General features: G+C 43.7%; 1 protein-coding gene across 1 annotated transcript; it reads left to right on the top strand.

Annotated features, from left to right (window-relative positions):
* LOC120033298 (bile salt export pump-like) lies at nt 1–18,684 on the top strand. Its single transcript, XM_038979575.1, has 29 exons — nt 1–262; nt 364–446; nt 558–576; nt 1,003–1,032; nt 1,111–1,162; nt 1,648–1,910; nt 2,418–2,505; nt 2,601–2,734; nt 3,028–3,199; nt 3,516–3,640; nt 4,090–4,264; nt 4,447–4,560; nt 4,683–4,793; nt 4,910–5,035; nt 5,235–5,438; nt 5,886–6,056; nt 6,306–6,507; nt 6,685–6,751; nt 6,937–7,024; nt 7,342–7,515; nt 7,604–7,708; nt 7,938–8,099; nt 8,312–8,515; nt 8,956–9,197; nt 9,409–9,565; nt 9,658–9,855; nt 9,998–10,204; nt 17,516–17,662; nt 18,026–18,684. The coding sequence occupies exons 2-29, from the start codon at nt 374–376 to the stop codon at nt 18,224–18,226; spliced, it is 4,011 nt and encodes a 1,336-aa protein (XP_038835503.1). The 5' UTR covers nt 1–262; nt 364–373; the 3' UTR covers nt 18,227–18,684.
* Nucleotides 18,685–20,024: the final 1,340 nt, after the last annotated feature.

The following is a 20,024-nucleotide window of genomic DNA, read 5'->3' as shown; positions in this document are numbered from 1 at the left end:
GAGGGCCTCAGCCTCTTCCAGCCCACAGTCACCCTATCAGTCTACTCTTTACCTACTATCAGTGACCACCTGCCATCTCTACAGACACACAGTGGTGGCACCAAGCTGTCAGGTGGACTCGGCAGCACGTCTTAGTACGGACTGGAGCACATCAGTGTACTGTACAATTGGATCGACTATAATGTAAAGAAGCAGAATCCAACAAGGATTTTAGTGCAAAGAGGAGATACGTTGTTTTTTATTGGATTTGGGAAACAAGTTGGTAGGTATCTCAGTGATAATACAATACATTTCAATTGGGATGTATTTTGGCTTTGTAATTCATTTTTATTATATATTTTTCCTCTTATAAATGTATTGTAGACAGTCCAGGATGCCTGCTGGATCAGTGAAATTACACAGCATCAAAAAGCTGGGAGAAGAAAACAATGGTTTTGATGATGAAGGTACACCTGCATGAATATGATTATGTTCAATGCATGATTTTGATGTCATTGTCCTGATATAAACACTGCTTTAGAAAAGTATAATATCTCTTTATCATCTCTTTATTACAGAACCTAACGATGCATACATGTAAGTGCATCTTTCTCAGATTAAAAAAAACAAACACTTGTCATGACTTATATTCTGTGTGGTTTGTGTTCTTGTTGGTAAAATTGATAAATTAAACAAAATAAGTTTGTGGATTTTTTTATTTAACCTTTATTTAACTAGGCAAGTCAGTTAAGAACAAATTCTTATTTACAATGTCGGCCTACCCTGGCCAAACCCGGATGATGCTGGGACAATTGTGCGCCGCCCTATGGGACTCCCAATCACAGCCGGTTGTGATACAGCCTGGAATCGAACCAGGGTCTGTAGTGACACCTCTAGCACTGAGATGCGGTGCCTTAGAACGCTGCGCCACTCCGGAGCCCATTTCTTATCATGTTTCTCAGAATTGTGACACGTAAAAACAAGGTCACATTTAATAACATGTTCTTTTTTTCTCCGCTGCAGGATGATGGGGAACCCGAAACAGGACACAAAGTAAGTCCATCTTCTCCCCCTACATTATTCCCCCTCATGTCCTTTAGGCTTTGACTAATTTCTCCGTGATTGTCCCAGGTCTCCAAACAAGAAGAATGAAGCTGCTATCAGGATTGGCTTCTTTCAGCTGGTAAAGTATTTTATGTGTTTCTTTTCATAGAGATGAAACAAAACAGTATCTAACTCTATGGTTCCTTCAGTGAATTCACTGTGCGGTTGTGTAGTGTAGTGTGAAGGTCACATGAATACGTTTTTATTTTATCTCATGTGTGGGAGAGCTGGTTCATAACTCTTGTACATAAGAACTTTAAACCACAACTGGACTGGAAATCTTCAGAAACGGGTACAAGAATGGTAGGTACAATATGAGAATGGAGCATCATGGGCCAGACTCATCACACACAGGCAGGTTCCCATGGGATGCCTTTGTTGTGGCAATGACGATATTAAAATCTACATGGTTACAGTGGTTAAAGCATGCATATTTAGTCCAGGTAGTACACTCTGAGATGATAGGTCAGATTATCAGAACACCTGTTGTGATGACTGACCCATTGGTTGGTTGTGTGTGTGTTTGTGTGTGTATGTTCGGTGTGTGTGTGTGTGTATTTGCAGTTCCGTTTCGCCACTTGCCGGGAGACCCTGATGATGGTGGGGGGTAGTGTGTGTGCCTTCCTCCACGGTTCCGCCCAGCCTCTCATGCTGCTGGTGTTCGGGATGCTCACCGACACCTTCATCGAGTATGACATCGAGTTACAGGAGCTCCTGGACCCCAGAAAGGAATGTATCAACAACACCATACAGTGGAAGAACCAGTCAGTATGGACAGACTGGCTGGACAGCAATAACACTGATAAGATGAAGAATTTAACTTGTGGGTAAGTCCTATTTGTTGCTGCGCACAAGAGTAGGACGTTGCTGTACATGGAATTTCTATATCAAGGATTAAGGATAGAAAAATTATTTTATTTGACAACTATAGTAGCCTACTGTCATGGGCAGGTTACACAGGGAAAATGGTCTCTTTATGTATTTTAGGGTAAGGTTAGGGTCTTCTTGTTGTCTCAAGCTGTTGTCTTTTGTAATTAGTTTACAGATGTAGACTCTTAATTTGATCACACTGTTGCAGGAAAACTTTCCTGCGATGCATGACATGTAAAACCTGTAGTGTATTCAAGGTTTAATAAGGCTTCAGATGGTTGTAATTCCACTTTGAAATGTCAGACTTGATTTTCCCTTACAAAAAATGTATCAACCCCTACAAAAATGTAAATGAATTATAATCCACATAATAATTCACATTCCCTGTAGCTGCAGGATTATTTTCCTGCTTTAGCAAACTGGCTGAAATTAAGATCCTACATCTGTATGACACTCATTTTCAGGCTTCTGGACATTGAGTATGAGATGACCAATTTTGCCTACTATTACGTTGCCATTGGATGCGCAGTTTTCTTGCTAGGATACCTTCAAGTAAGTATATAGTTTGCATCAACATACTGAGTTCAAGCAGTTTGATGACAGAGCGCTAGATCTTGATTGCTTTGAATGCCTTATTTCTCTTTTAGATCTCGTTGTGGGTGACGTCTGCAGCGCGACAGATCCAGATCATCAGAAAGATGTACTTCAGGAAGGTGATGAGGATGGAGATCGGCTGGTTCGACTGCAACTCGACTGGAGAGTTAAACACACGCATGTCAGAGTAAGAGAAAAACACAGACCAAATTCCCCTGTTAGGTTTTAATAGAAAAAGTTCTGGGAACATTTGCATTTCCTATCATGTTTAGGACCAGTACAGATGTAGGATCTTAATTTGGTTATTATGGTCCACATAATAATTCACATTTCCTGTTGCTGCAGGATTATTTTTCTGCTTTAGCAAACTGGCCCAAATTAAGAATATACATCTGTAGTTGTTCTTGAACTTGACCTGACCTGGAAAAATGCTAATGACTCTCATGACTCATGTCTGTGGTGTGCTCCGCTATTTCACAGTGACATCAACAAGATCAATGACGCCATTGCGGATCAAGTGAGCATCTTTATCCAGCGCTTCACCACCTTCGTGTGTGGTTTTGCGATGGGCTTTGTGAAGGGATGGAAGTTAACGCTCGTCATCATCGCAGCCAGCCCTCTAATTGGAGTCGGGGCCGCCCTCATGGCTCTGGTAGGATGGTCATCGTCAATCAATGTGGTCACTTCCTGTCCCAATAAACTGAAACGGTCCCTTTCCTTCCCTCCTCTCCGTTTAACTCTGTTAGGAATGGATAGATGAAAGCAATTTACTAGTGGACACTTAGTAAAGGAGACAATGAAAGTTAAAGGCGACAAGGAAAGCTCATTTATGAGTATTAGAACTAGGCCTATGATTTACATTATTCATTTACTATGTGTCGATTCTCATTGAGCTCCATTGAGGTGGGAGTTAGTAAGTGTACTGTACTGACTGCACCTTTCTACTTACCTCCTCTGCTCTCGTCTAGTTTGTGGCCAAGCTGACAGGTCAGGAGCTGCAGGCCTATGCTAAGGCTGGAGCCGTGGCCGACGAGGTGCTCACCTCCATCAGAACAGTGGCTGCTTTCGGAGGAGAGCTAAAGGAAGTGGAGAGGTAATATAATAACATGACAGAAACTGCCCCAACAATTTCTCCTTTAGTTATTTGCTGAATTTGTAAGTGTCAATACTCGCCAGACAAATTTGATATTCTTTACCTTGATCAGCCTCACTATATACTGTTTAATTCCATTAATTGTTTTCTCCTTAAGGGGCAACTAGTAGCACCACCTTACATATTATATTGCGTGCTGGGCCTCTATCCCAGTTTAAAGGGACGCTCCAGAACTTTTGTATAATTTCAGCAAGTAGTTTTGAAAGTAGTGCTCACGAGCCAAAACGGGTCCCTGTTTTTTGTGTACGATGTCATCCAATTGTGCAATTCCAATCCTGCAAAAAAAAATCACAATTGTTTGTTGGAATTCGTATGATATGTTACGATTTTGTCGTGCTTAAGATCCCGGATTGCATCTTTAACCCTCTGTCCCTTTCTCTCTCTCCCAGGTATGACAAGAATCTGATCGCAGCTCAGCGTTGGGGCATCAGGAAGGGCCTGATCATGGGCTTCTTCACAGGCTACATGTGGTTTATCATCTTCCTGTGTTACGCCCTGGCCTTCTGGTACGGATCCAGCCTAGTGGTGGACACACAGGAGTACAGCCCCGGAACACTGTTACAGGTACTATTTTGTAACCATACGGCCAACACCATGAAGGTATACTTTATAAAGAGTCCGTAAGTAGTTCAGCTATAGACTGTGAATCAAATGTATTTGATTTATGAATGAATAATAAACAGTAAGAGCTTAAAAAATAATGATCACCTCATCTGTCCTTTCCACTGTCTTGTCTGTCATCGCAGGTTTTCTTTGGTGTGCTGATAGCAGCCCTGAACTTAGGGCAGGCATCTCCATGTCTGGAGGCATTTGCTGCAGGAAGAGGAGCTGCTACCATCATCTTTGAGACCATCGACAGGGTAGGAAACTCAACATTGTTGGAGAATTTCATTGAGCATTCCATTTACTGTGTGTGCACGCTCACTTTAAACAGCCCTGGTGGTTAACACTTCCATTTGTCTGGCTGTGTCACTGTGCCTAGGAGCCGGACATCGACTGCCTCTCAGAAGCAGGGTACAAACTGGACAAGGTCAAAGGGGACATTGAGTTCCATAACGTCACCTTTCACTACCCTTCCAGACCTGAAGTCGTGGTACTGTGGCTTAGTATTTCCTATAACGACGACATGCATCTGATTATTGTATCTCAGGGCGATTGTGGAATATTTCCTTAAAGATGCAGTCTGTAATTTGCTTTGTGCCGTGTCAGATCCTGGACAAGCTGAGTGTAGCAGTGAATTCTGGCGAGACGACCGCCTTTGTGGGGCCCAGTGGAGCTGGGAAGAGTACCGCCGTGCAGCTCATCCAACGCTTCTACGACCCCAAGGAGGGCATGGTATGTTCTCTTCCTTGACATATATTTAACATGATGTAACACATTAGTAAAATAATACTACTTTTATCAGTACAAAAGTGCACCTCCACTAAAGTGTATCACTGAGAGAGTCTTTAGAGGAAATAGTGTAGAGACATTTTAAATGTCCCATTTTTCTCCCTCCCATTCTCTCTTTCTCCTTGTTTATGCCTTGTCTCAGGTGACCTTGGATGGCCATGACATCAGAGGCCTGAACATCCAATGGCTACGTTCGTTGATGGGCATCGTGGAGCAGGAGCCTGTGTTGTTTGCCACAACCATCGCCGAGAACATCCGCTACGGTCGCCCCGGAGTCACCCTGGATGACATCATCCACGCCACCAAGGAGGCTAATGCCTACAACTTTATCATGGACCTACCACAGGTGAGGTTGACAGCATTTAGCGCGCTATACATTGAGGGCTAGTGTAACCGGTGTGAAATGGCTAGCTAGTTAGCAGGGCGAGTGCTAATAGCGTTTCAATCGGTGACGTCACTCGCTCTGAGACCTTGAAGTAGTTGTTTCACGGCTTTTATGGAGCGATAGGTAACGATGCTTCGAGGGTGTCAGTTGTTGATGTGGGCAGAGGGTCCCTGGTTCAAGCCCAGGTAGGGGCGAGGAGAGGGACGGAAGGAAAACTGTTACACTAACATGACAACGATAGTCCGATCTGGAACCCAGACTACTTATTTGTGACTTTTGTCTCCAGTGTTTTTCAAAGGCTTAAAAACGTTCAAAACATTACTGACTCAACATCTACTGTCTACTGTCTGTCTACTGTCACATGGCCTTTCAGTTCAATGACATAAAGACTTGTGATTGGTGCAACAGAAATTTGACACACTGGTGGGAGAGGGCGGAGGTCAGATGAGCGGCGGTCAGAAGCAGCGCATCGCCATCGCCCGAGCTCTGGTCAGGAACCCCCGGATCCTACTGCTGGACATGGCCACCTCCGCTCTGGACAATGAGAGTGAGGCTGTGGTACAGGAGGCTCTGGACAAAGTGAGTGATTGCGTCCCAAATAGCACCATATTCCCAAAATAAAGCAGGAAGTGACCAGGAAGTGTCTCTGCTAGGATCAATTCATTAATAATAGTAAGGATAACTCTGATGATAGATTGTGTTCGTATATCATCTTTCATACAACATGATCAGACCTAAGTACGTGACAAATGGTAGAAAAACAATTATGAAAATAACCATATTCACCGTAGCCAGGTAGGATAACGTCTCATGTTTATCTCCTATAAGGTACGCAATGGCCGCACCACCATCTCCATAGCCCATCGCCTATCCACCATTAAGAACGCGGACGTGATCGTGGGCTACGAGCATGGGCGGGCGGTGGAGAGGGGCAAGCATGATGAGCTGCTGGAGAGGAAGGGTGTTTACTTCACTCTGGTCACCCTACAAAGCCAAGGAGACAAGGCTCTCAACCAGAAGGCCAGACAGAGTAGGTCTCTATGAGATCAATGCATCCCCATCCTCTGCCAAAATTCTAAAGTTGACTTGCACACACTTTTGTCAACATAAAAAGTATTAAGAGAGAAATGAATGTGCAGGAACACCTTTAACAAAACATTTCTTATAACATTTTGTATAATAACCTCCCTCCTTTTGCCTGTGTCAGTGGCGGGCAATGACGAGCCAGAGCAGAAGAGTTTATCCAGGGCCGGGAGTTACAGAGCCAGTCTCAGGTACTGTAGAACTACATCTCTCATGATGCACTTCACATCCTTTTCACAAGGCCTCACTCATATCTGGTTACAGTGAATCCGACACACATCTGGGTGAAGCATGGCAGACATTTTGTGCCAGAATGCTGACTGTCATTTTGCATCTCGGTAGTGCATTGACTTGGTGCTTGTCTGTTGTTGTACAGAGCCTCTATCAGGAAGAGGACCCGCTCACAGCTGTCCAACCTCATTCCAGAAGCAGAATCCTTCATATCTCAGGCAGACGCGGGCAAGGTCAGAGTGTGTGTGTATGTGTGTATGTGTGTGTGTGTGTGTGTGTGTGTGTGTGTGTGTGTGTGTGTGTGTGTGTGTGTGTGTGTGTGTGTGTGGTGTGTGTGTGTGTGTGTGTGTGTGTGTGGTGTGTGTGTGTGTGGTGTGTGTGTGTGTGTGTGTGTGTGAAGGAGGTTGGTACGGGAGTCATCAACAGAGTTAAACGGGGTTACTTGCCGCTTTCCCTTTCCAGGTAATCTACAGTTTACATGTGTGCATTTGTTATGCATGTATCCATAGTCCATACACGTGTGTGTATATATATGTCTTAATGTGTCCAGAGTGCCTTTGTGGAGGAGGAAGAGGTCGAGGAACAAGTTGAGCCTGCTCCAGTGACCAGGATCCTGAAGTACAATGCCCCTGAGTGGCCCTACATGCTGTTTGGAACCATCGGAGCAGCTGTCAACGGAGGAGTCAACCCAGTGTACTCCCTGCTCTTCAGTCAGATTCTGGCGGTAAGGTGGAGGGGTGTAGTATTGACAAGACAGTCTTCATTGAATATCGGTTCATTAGCTTAATCAGTGTATGTGTGTGTTCCTGTAGACATTCTCCATACCAGACCCAGAGGCTCAGAGGAGGGAGATCAATGGTATCTGCATGTTCTTTGTGCTGGTCGGAGTGACGTCCTTCATCACCCAGATGCTCCAAGTACATGTCCCTCCCTCCCTCCCTCCCTCCCTCCCTCCCTCCCTCCCTCCCTCCCTCCCTCCCTACCACCCTTCCTACCACCCTCCCTTCCTACCACCCTCCCATCCTTTATGTTCACCTTTCTTAATCTTCACATTAACCGAATCCATTCTCCTGCTTCTCTAAACTCTCTCTCTGTGTTTTTGTCATTTCCCTTAACCTGATCTGATGGTGTCGGTGTCTCCACCAGGGCTATGCCTTCTCTAAGTCTGGGGAGCTGCTGACAAGGCGCTTGAGGAGGATGGGTTTCCACGCCATGTTGGGTCAGGAGGTGGGCTGGTTCGATGACCACAGGAACAGCCCCGGGGCTCTGACCACACGGCTGGCCACTGACGCCTCCCAGGTCCAAGGGGTCAGTATGGACCTCATATAGTCCTAATATAGGGCAGTTACCAGACCTCAAATCAAATAGTATTAGTGTCTTTCAAATACTTGATTTAATGGAGTGCAATGGAACTAATGCAGCAGACCCAAAAGAAAACCTCACCCATCTGGCATTCTGGGTAAATAACCTATTCCAAACCCAAATGAATTGATTGATACCGCTCCCTCATCCTCTCCTAGGCCACTGGCTCTCAGATCGGCATGATCGTTAACTCTCTGACCAACATTGGTGTGGCCGTCATCATTTCCTTCTACTTCAGCTGGAAGCTCAGCCTGGTCATCCTGTGCTTCCTGCCATTCCTGGCTTTGTCTGGAGGATTCCAGGCTAAGATGCTCACTGGCTTCGCCAAGCAGGACAAACAGGCCATGGAGGATGCAGGACGGGTAGGCTACAGTACTCCACCGACTCACTGGCCAGGGCTGTTTGTAACACAGGCTGGAGTCACATGGTGCTACTGTGACTGGAAGTGAATTGTCATTAAAGCAAGGCTGTACACTAACTTCACACATTAGCTATCAATACGTTATCAACATGTTTCTCGAAAGCTTCTGTTAGGGTCATTCAAGCAAAGTCACTACCACAGAACTTCCCTTGTGTCATATTCTAAGATATTTCAGCCTGTAACTATTGTAATGTCTGTTATAGACATCAGGTGAGCGCTTCCTGAAACCTCGTCACAGTAAACCCACTGGAGAGCTTATCTTACAGTGTGGTAGAGATAATGCGTATAGTTCCTGTACTGTAGACAGTTCCTACTTCCTATTCTAGACTTACAAGGTGGTAGTGGTGGGTGGTTGTGACATCTCTGTGGTATCTTTTGTAGATCTCTGGCGAGGCCCTGAACAACATCCGCACCATCGCGGGGCTGGGAAAGGAACAGAGATTTGTGGAGATGTACGAGGCTCACCTGGAGGCTCCGTACCAGGCCGCCAAGCAGAAGGCCAACGTGTACGGTGCCTGCTACGGCTTTGCCCAGTGTGTCATCTTCATGGCCAACAGTGCCTCCTACAGGTTTGGAGGGTACCTGGTGCGCCAGGAGGGCCTCCACTTCAGCCTGGTCTTCAGGTGAGAGAAACTGTCTGCCTGCCTGTCCGTCTGCCTGTCTGCCTGTCTGCCTGTCTGCCTGTCTGCCTGCATACCTGTCAACAATATAAACAGACCATGAAATCACATTGTCCAAGATGTATTCCACTACCTCCACCACCTTTCCACGACCTTTGTTTATTTCTTTATATTAACTTAACTAAACCCCATTGTCTCTCTGTGATTGGTTCAGAGTGATCTCAGCCATAGTGACCAGTGGCACAGCACTGGGCCGAGCCTCTTCCTACACCCCAGACTACGCCAAAGCCAAGATTTCAGCTGCCCGTTTTTTCCAGCTCCTCGACCGCGTGCCAAAGATCAGCGTCTACAGCAACGAGGGGGACAAATGGGTACATGTCACCCACGCACGCACACACAAACACGCACTCACTCTCTCTCTCTCTCTCGCTCACGCCCCGCCCCCTCTCTCTCTCTCGTCCAGCCTGATTTCAGAGGGAACTTAGAGTTCATTGACTGTAAGTTCACGTACCCGACCCGGCCAGACATCCAGGTGCTGAACGGCCTCAACGTGTCGGTAAAGCCCGGCCAGACGCTGGCCTTCGTGGGCAGCAGCGGCTGTGGGAAGAGCACCAGCGTCCAGCTACTGGAGAGATTCTATGACCCCGACCAGGGCAAAGTGGTGAGTCCTCAGTTTCTCTCAGCAGCACGCAAAATCCCCATATATGTCTCTAGAGGTATAAAGACTGTAAGACAATGGGGGTATCCTGGGAGCTGGATTAGTTCACAGGATAGTTGACTGGATTTTCCACGTTGCATTGCAGATTATTGATGGCCATGACTCGACTCAGGTCAACGTCTCGTACCTGCGCTCCAAGATCGGCATCGTATCCCAGGAGCCCATTCTGTTTGACTGTAGCATCGGAGACAACATCAAGTACGGAGACAACCTACGCGAAGTCAGCATGAATGACATAATCTCCGCATCCAAGAAAGCCCAGCTCCACGACTTTGTCATGACACTACCTGAGGTAATGCTGCTGTAAGTGTACTAATTTAAAACAACACGGTCAGTGTACTAACTTAAAACAACACGGTCAGTGTACTAATTTAAAACAACATGGTCAGTGTACTAATTTAAAACAACACGGTCAGTGTACTAATTTAAAACAACATGGTCAGTGTACTAATTTAAAACAACACAGTCAGTGTACTAACTTAAAACAACACGGTCAGTGTACTAATTTAAAACAACACGGTCAGTGTACTAATTTAAAACAACACGGTCAGTGTACTAATTTAAAACAACACGGTCAGTGTACTAACTTAAAACAACACGGTCAGTGTACTAACTTAAAACAACACAGTCAGTGTACTAATTTAAAACAACACTGTCAGTGTACTAATTTAAAACAACACGGTCAGTGTACTAATTTAAAACAACACGGTCAGTGTACTAATTTAAAACAACACGGTCAGTGTACTAATTTAAAACAACACGGTCAGTGTACTAATTTAAAACAACACAGTCAGTGTACTAATTTAAAACAACACGGTCAGTGTACTAATTTAAAACAACACGGTCAGTGTACTAACTTAAAACAACACGGTCAGTGTACTAATTTAAAACAACATGGTCAGTGTACTAATTTAAAACAACACTGTCAGTGTACTAACTTAAAACAACACGGTCAGTGTACTAATTTAAAACAACATGGTCAGTGTACTAATTTAAAACAACACGGTCAGTGTACTAATTTAAAACAACATGGTCAGTGTACTAATTTAAAACAACACTGTCAGTGTACTAACTTAAAACAACACGGTCAGTGTACTAATTTAAAACAACATGGTCAGTGTACTAATTTAAAACAACACGGTCAGTGTACTAATTTAAAACAACATGGTCAGTGTACTAATTTAAAACAACACTGTCAGTGTACTAACTTAAAACAACACGGTCAGTGTACTAATTTAAAACAACATGGTCAGTGTACTAATTTAAAACAACACGGTCAGTGTACTAATTTAAAACAACATGGTCAGTGTACTAATTTAAAACAACACGGTCAGTGTACTAATTTAAAACAACACGGTCAGTGTACTAATTTAAAACAACACGGTCAGTGTACTAATTTAAAACAACACGGTCAGTGTACTAACTTAAAACAACACTGTCAGTGTACTAACTTAAAACAACACTGTCAGTGTACTAACTTAAAACAACACGGTCAGTGTACTAACTTAAAACAACACTGTCAGTGTACTAACTTAAAACAACACGGTCAGTGTACTAACTTAAAACAACACGGTCAGTGTACTAATTTAAAACAACACGGTCAGTGTACTAACTTAAAACAACACGGTCAGTGTACTAACTTAAAACAACACGGTCAGTGTACTAACTTAAAACAACACGGTCAGTGTACTAATTTAAAACAACACTGTCAGTGTACTAATTTAAAACAACACGGTCAGTGTACTAACTTAAAACAACACGGTCAGTGTACTAACTTAAAACAACACTGTCAGTGTACTAATTTAAAACAACACGGTCAGTGTACTAATTTAAAACAACACAGTCAGTGTACTAATTTAAAACAACACTGTCAGTGTACTAATTTAAAACAACACGGTCAGTGTACTAACTTAAAACAACACGGTCAGTGTACTAACTTAAAACAACACTGTCAGTGTACTAATTTAAAACAACACGGTCAGTGTACTAACTTAAAACAACACGGTCAGTGTACTAACTTAAAACAACACGGTCAGTGTACTAATTTAAAAGAACATGGTCAGTGTACTAATTTAAAACAACACGGTCAGTGTACTAATTTAAAACAACATGGTCAGTGTACTAATTTAAAACAACACAGTCAGTGTACTAACTTAAAACAACACGGTCAGTGTACTAATTTAAAACAACACGGTCAGTGTACTAATTTAAAACAACACGGTCAGTGTACTAACTTAAAACAACACGGTCAGTGTACTAACTTAAAACAACACAGTCAGTGTACTAATTTAAAACAACACTGTCAGTGTACTAATTTAAAACAACACGGTCAGTGTACTAATTTAAAACAACACGGTCAGTGTACTAATTTAAAACAACACGGTCAGTGTACTAATTTAAAACAACACGGTCAGTGTACTAATTTAAAACAACACAGTCAGTGTACTAATTTAAAACAACACGGTCAGTGTACTAATTTAAAACAACACGGTCAGTGTACTAACTTAAAACAACACGGTCAGTGTACTAATTTAAAACAACATGGTCAGTGTACTAATTTAAAACAACACTGTCAGTGTACTAACTTAAAACAACACGGTCAGTGTACTAATTTAAAACAACATGGTCAGTGTACTAATTTAAAACAACACGGTCAGTGTACTAATTTAAAACAACATGGTCAGTGTACTAATTTAAAACAACACTGTCAGTGTACTAACTTAAAACAACACGGTCAGTGTACTAACTTAAAACAACACGGTCAGTGTACTAATTTAAAACAACACGGTCAGTGTACTAACTTAAAAAAACACGGTCAGTGTACTAACTTAAAACAACACGGTCAGTGTACTAACTTAAAACAACACGGTCAGTGTACTAATTTAAAACAACACTGTCAGTGTACTAATTTAAAACAACACGGTCAGTGTACTAACTTAAAACAACACGGTCAGTGTACTAACTTAAAACAACACTGTCAGTTGTCACGAACCGGCTCAGAGCCCGTAACAAAAGGGAGACCACATGGAAATAAGGAGTAACAAAATATATTTATTAGATAAAGAAACTAGGTATAATATACAATGGTGTGTGTAATCAGTAATCAGTAGTGTAAGTGAATGTTTTGCATGCATGAATGTGATAATGCAGGGTGTTGAAAGATGCTAAAACAAACAACCAGAAAAAGCCCCATGAAACATAACCGAATCTATTAAGGTGTCTACATAGAGAGAGTCTCCTCCATGAATGGGGAAGTGGTGTATTTATCCTGGGAGAGTGGGCCCAGGTGTTTCCCATGTAACTGACGACCCTCCCAACTCCGCCCACCGGCATCCTAATAAGGAAACAAGAGCAAAGAGAGAGAAAACGGTAGACAGAGTGGGAGGGTCGTCACATTCCCCCCCATAAAACCGGGGACCAACAAGGACCCCGGAACATACCGCCCTCTGCGTCCCAAACTGACACAGCACTTGCGTCCCAAAGTTATGAGGGGTACGTGTTCCCACTTCCAAATTTGCCCCAGCCAACCTCCTCTCCAGACCTCAGCAACCTTTGTGCACGGGAAGCAACCTTTAAGAGGAAAGAAGACTTCCCAGACCTCAGCAACCTTAATACATAGGAAGCAACATTTAAGAGGAAAGAAGACTCCCCAGACCTCAGCAACATTAGTGCATAGGAAGCAACTTTTAAGAGGAAAGAAGACTCCCCAGACCAGGACGGAATAGACAGGAAAGACAGAACATGACCCTACAAACATTCAGGAAGAGGGCGCACGAGACCACATCAGCTACAAACTCCAACGAAAAGAACAAAGTCCTTAATTTTTTAATTCCCAACGATTCATAGCCACTTCCCAACGTAACAGACTACTCATTTCCATCTACCCTTTTTTGTACGAGGCAAAGGACCCACACAGTCAAGGATCAAATACTCAAAAGGTTGGCTGAGTACAGGAGTAGGAAACCGTGGTACCGGCTTAATAGCTTGATTAGGTTTACCAGTTAATTGACAGGTGTGACAAGTTTTGATGAAATCAGAGACATCCCTCTTTAATCTAGGCCAAAAGAAATGTCTTAATATGCGATGGTATGTTTTCCTCACACCCATATGTCCCGCAACACCATTGTGAGAAGTTGTCAAAACCAACTCACGAAGCTTTACTGGTACCACAACCTGACTAATCGCCTCCCCCAGAAAACGACTACCATGAGACACCCACTTTCTCATCAGGACATCCTCTTGGAAAAAATAGCAATGGGCGACATCTCCCAACTGTTCCACAGGCACAATTTGGTCACGCAACTCTTCCAATGTGGGGTCAGTCCGCTGCGCACTGACTAGATCTGAGTGGGTAACAGACAACGGAATAACAGGGAAAGCAGTGTCATATTTCTTTGTGGTATTCTCATCAGTCGGCACAGTGACCAGTTCGCCACGGCTCATAGAACGCGTCACTGCACACGCACGGAACATCCCTGGGGAGCTCTGTCCACTCTCATCTGGAATCTCAACAACTGACGGCTTTATGGAAACAACTCGAGATGGAAACACGACAGGCCATACACGATCACCAGCCAAGTTATTCCCAAGAACAACGTCAACACCCTCAATAGGCAACGAAGGACGCACCCCCACAACAACCTCACCTTTTACCAGCCCACAATCCAACATCATTTTATGTAATGGAACTGAAAGAGTGTTCAAACCTATTCCCCTAATTAGAACACTCTTCCCCGAATCAGTCTCAGCTGAAAAGGGTAACACAGACTCCAACACAAACGATTCGGAGGCACCTGTGTCTCTCAAGATCTTCACTGGCACCAATTCCTTACTCCCTAATATAGACACAAAACCTTCCGTAATGAAAGGTAAATAGCCTGGGTGAATATGGACTTTCACCTGCGCCTGAGACCATGGGTCATGAGTGAACTGATGTGAAACAGGCGCAGCTAACGCCGTAGGCTTAGATTTAACGTAATCACGCGTACTGAATTTGTCCTTTTCCCTGAGAACCGGACATTCGTTTTTCCAATGACCTGAATCATGACAGTAATGACACTCTTGCCCAAAGTCAGCTTTTCCACGGGATTCAGGCTCAACCCTAGTTGAATTGAACTCTGCCCGTGAACCAAAGTATCTCGGTGAGCGAAGCCCAAATCTATCCGAACGCCCCCACTCATTCCGAATACGGGGCTCTGCAAAGACACTTTTGTGAGTCAACACATACTCATCCGCCAAAACCGCAGCTTCAACGACATTCTTTACTTTTCGTTCGTTAATATACGTGGCAATACGATCAGGTATTGTGTCCTTAAATTGCTCTAACATAATCAGATCACACAGCCCTTGGAAAGTCACAACTTCAGAGGCGGAACACCAGCGATTAAACTGTAAAGATAATTGTCGCGCAAACTCAACATGAGTCTGTTTATCATCCTTTTTTAAAGTTCTAAATCGTTGGCGGTAAGCCTCAGGGACCAATTCATAAATTTGTAACACAGCCGTTTTAACCTTATCATAACTGGCACTGTCGTGTACACTAAGAGCTGAATATGCTTCCTGCGCTTTACCAGTCAGCACACACTGCAACATTAAGGTGCGGTCAGAATCAGGCCAACTCCTAGCGTCAGCAACACGCTCAAACAATGAAAAGAATGTCTCAGGGTCCTTTTCATTAAACTGAGGCAATAACCTTAAGTTCCCAATAATATCAAATGTGTCCGGGGCACGACCAATAGAGGAACGACCCCTAGGTAAATCTGGGTCACCTTCCCAGAACAAACTCTCCCCTGAAATCTTTCCTTCCCTAACCAACTCTATCCGTTCTTGTTGCAACTTGATTTTAGCATGCTCCATATCTAATTCCTTTTCATACTTTACACGATCATACTCTAGCTTCTCACGATCATGCTGCTGCTGTAACAGAAGCAGTTCTTTCTGCTGTTCAAAAAGAAGACTACTAGGACTAACCGATGGAATGGCCATTGTAACATTACGGGGAGATGACTCCTCAGCAGAAGCTGGCCCAGTGGTAACTTCAAGAATACCACTCTCCATCAGATTGGCCTTCAATATCAACCTAATAGAATTCTTTAGACGTTTATCACTAATTTCAATCTTGTAGTATTCAGCGACTTTCAACAGCTGTTCTTTAGTACCTAATTCTAATAGTTCCTCTGATGGAAAGCGAATGAACTCATCTACAAAAGATGCCATAGTTACAACAAAAATTCTCACTCTTCCCCTCTGCTGAGCACACCAGACCACAACTCAAGAAATGACAATCACCCTGAGCACCACAGAAGAGAGATGAGATACGGAGCTTCCCCAAACCTACATTAACTCAACCCTAGTCTTCGTGCGGATTTGCGGTGGGTATTTACGCACTGTAGCCCGCTGGCATGGAAATAAACCCCCCAGCACGCTGGTAGATTCCACCAAGCCACGGATGTGCCCCCGAGACAACTGCTCAGTCCACAGACACCACACAAAAATAACAAACATTAACCATGCCCAACATATTTCAAAAATGAAACAGGTCGCTAAGCCTATCAGGGGTAAAAGGCTATAGCTCCGGGTAGCAAGTTCCACTACCCTACCCAAATCTCCCACTGAGGTACACAGCCGATTACTCACCTCAGACCGCTATCCCAACAGAAAGTAGAACAAGAGTTTCCAGGCTGGGCAGGGCCTGGAAACTAACCATTATACTCTCTCCAACGCAACACACAAACCAAACAACAAAGGCCACCAATACTGGGCCTATCAAACTCAAACAAAATACGCAAACCAAACACGTACCTCCACGTTCTCCCAAACCAATACGTTCAAAAATCCCGGATGAGCCCCCACTTGTCACGAACCGGCTCAGAGCCCGTAACAAAAGGGAGACCACATGGAAATAAGGAGTAACAAAATATATTTATTAGATAAAGAAACTAGGTATAATATACAATGGTGTGTGTAATCAGTAATCAGTAGTGTAAGTGAATGTTTTGCATGCATGAATGTGATAATGCAGGGTGTTGAAAGATGCTAAAACAAACAACCAGAAAAAGCCCCATGAAACATAACCGAATCTATTAAGGTGTCTACATAGAGAGAGTCTCCTCCATGAATGGGGAAGTGGTGTATTTATCCTGGGAGAGTGGGCCCAGGTGTTTCCCATGTAACTGACGACCCTCCCAACTCCGCCCACCGGCATCCTAATAAGGAAACAAGAGCAAAGAGAGAGAAAACGGTAGACAGAGTGGGAGGGTCGTCACACAGTGTACTAATTTAAAACAACACGGTCAGTGTACTAATTTAAAACAACACAGTCAGTGTACTAATTTAAAACAACACTGTCAGTGTACTAATTTAAAACAACACGGTCAGTGTACTAACTTAAAACAACACTGTCAGTGTACTAACTTAAAACAACACAAAATTGCAAGTTTGTAGCACCATTAGGAAGGAAACGCCAATGATTTAGATATGTCATTTAAATCAGTTGTGGCCAGTTACTCTAACATCTTCGTTTCTATCAAAGATACCCGTACACTAAGATCCAAATACAAATGTCCAGTTTTTGTGTCTTTAAAGTTTGAATTTCTCCCTTTAGAAATACGACACCAACGTGGGTTCCCAGGGCTCCCAGCTCTCTCGGGGACAGAAGCAGCGCATAGCAATCGCCAGGGCGATTATCCGCGACCCTAAGATCCTGCTACTGGACGAAGCCACTTCAGCCCTGGACACGGAGAGCGAGAAGGTAATGTCTCCATGACAACCGCCTGTCATCACCACAAGCAGTAGAAGAAGTCCTGAACCTGATAAGGATAGATTCAATTTATACAGATCTTTCAATTCCAAATAGCTTTAGAATTGGTACGAGGCAAGGCAAGCATGCAATTTGCCTGAGCCTTAGGTCCATTGTATGAGGCAGAGGCAGTAATCAAGTAATCATGGTGAGTCATGGGTGATTGTGAAACCAGCTCAAAGCTGTGTGTGTGTGTGTGTGTGTGTGTGTGTGTGTGTGTGTGTGTGTGTGTGTGTGTGTGTGTGTGTGCGTGCGTGTGTGCGTGCGTGCGTGTGTGAGCGTGCGTGCGTGTGTGCGTGCGTGCCTGCATTACAGACGGTGCAAGAGGCGCTGGATAAAGCGAGGGAGGGCCGAACCTGCATCGTCATCGCCCACCGTCTCTCCACCATCCAGAACTCTGACATCATTGCCGTTATGTCCAGGGGCTTCGTCATCGAACAGGGACCACATGACCAGCTCATGGCTCTCAAAGGGGCCTATTACAAACTTGTCACCACCGGTGCACCAATCAGCTAACTCCTCAGGGTTATAGGAGCCAAACCAGGAAATGCCTGTTCAGGTCATCACACCAGGTCATATAGTATTTATTCTGCAGAAGGAATCCTGTTAACCGTCACACATTCTTTAGTTTTAATTGGTCATGCTGTGTATTCATTTGTTGTCGTTACATTTAAACAGAACTATGGCTGGTATGCATTCATTACTTGTATATACTGTGGTGTACAAAATGAAGGATTAGTTAAATTACTTTGTTGAGTACATGTATTCAAGGTGGGCTTTCAGGTGTTCATAATTATGCTCTATTAATTGTCTTACGTTGACACAGGTCAGTGTTAAGTATGAGACATACTGTAGGTCTGAGTGGCTACCTTTTATATTTGAATTTTTACTTTTTGTAATTAACTGTATTGCATAAGAATACATTGAATCCTAATATCTACATTGAGGGTATAAAGTAACTGTTTACGATTGTCTACCGTTTGTGCTGTGCTTACCATTATACATTTATGATTTTAAAATGTTTTGGATTTTAAATTGAACCTTTATTCTTTGAACCAAATATGGTGCATTTAAATTGCCTGCAGACGATAATACATTCTACAACAGTTGATTTTCCTTAGTCAAAGGTTAAGATAACAGATTCATTGAAGAGCCTGGGACAGACTAGTACTACAGACTAGTACTACAGTATTCTCTACATCAGGTCTTGTTGATGCTTCCATGACTGACACTGTGACACACTGACCTGAGACCAGGATGAGATGCTGCATCCATCCATCAGCGGTAATGTGTGATCACACCACTCTGACCTTATGGAATGGAGTCTTCATCAGTGCATCCCAGATTCCCAGCACCCAGACATGGGTGAATTAGTATGCTGGTGAAGCAATATAATCTCTCCTGGCTTTCTGCTCACAATCCGTCCGCTTAGAGGACACTGTTTTACTTTGTGCCATGTAGCGTCAATACAATATTGATTGATACCGGCGCGCCTTAGACAGGTCCTGGAATCAAGTGTGGTGGTGAGTGTCTGGGTCTCTGTTGACTTAGTGGGTGAGAAGTAGGGCTAACGTGCTCTAATAAGTATTGCCCAGTGCGGAAGGACTGAGTTTGAGCCGCGTGTGTGTTTTCAATCTCAGGTCATCGACCTCCACGATGTTATCCACTCCTAAAGATGAGTCATCAACCTCCACAATGTTATCCACTCCTAAAGATGAGTCTTCAACCTCCACAATGTTATCCACTCGTAAAGATGAGTCATCAACCTCCACAATGTTATCCACTCGTAAAGATGAGTCATCAACCTCCACGATGTTATCCACTCGTAAAGATGAGTCATCAACCTCCACGATGTTATCCACTCGTAAAGATGAGTCATCAACCTCCACAATGTTATCCACTCGTAAAGATGAGTCATCGACCTCCACGATGTTATCCACTCGTAAAGACGAGTCATCAACCTCCACGATGTTATCCACTCGTAAAGACGAGTCATCAACCTCCACGATGTTATCCACTCGTAAAGACGAGTCATCAAACTCCACGATGTTATCCACTCGTAAAGACGAGTCATCAAACTCCACGATGTTATCCACTCGTAAAGACGAGTCATCAAACTCGTCATCAAACATCAAAAGTCCTATACTGTCGCTGTCCTACTAGTCCTATACTGTCTCTATCCTATTAGTCCTATACTGTCTCTCCTACTTGTCCTATTCTGTCTCTGTCCTACTTGTCCTATTCTGTCTCTGTCCTACTAGTCCTATTCTGTCTCTGTCCTACTAGTCCTATACTGTCTCTCCTACTAGTCCTA

Source organism: Salvelinus namaycush, chromosome 40 (assembly GCF_016432855.1).
Source record: "Salvelinus namaycush isolate Seneca chromosome 40, SaNama_1.0, whole genome shotgun sequence".
In the NCBI taxonomy this organism is placed as follows: Eukaryota; Metazoa; Chordata; class Actinopteri; order Salmoniformes; family Salmonidae; genus Salvelinus; species Salvelinus namaycush.
This window is presented reverse-complemented; position numbering and strand designations above follow the sequence as displayed.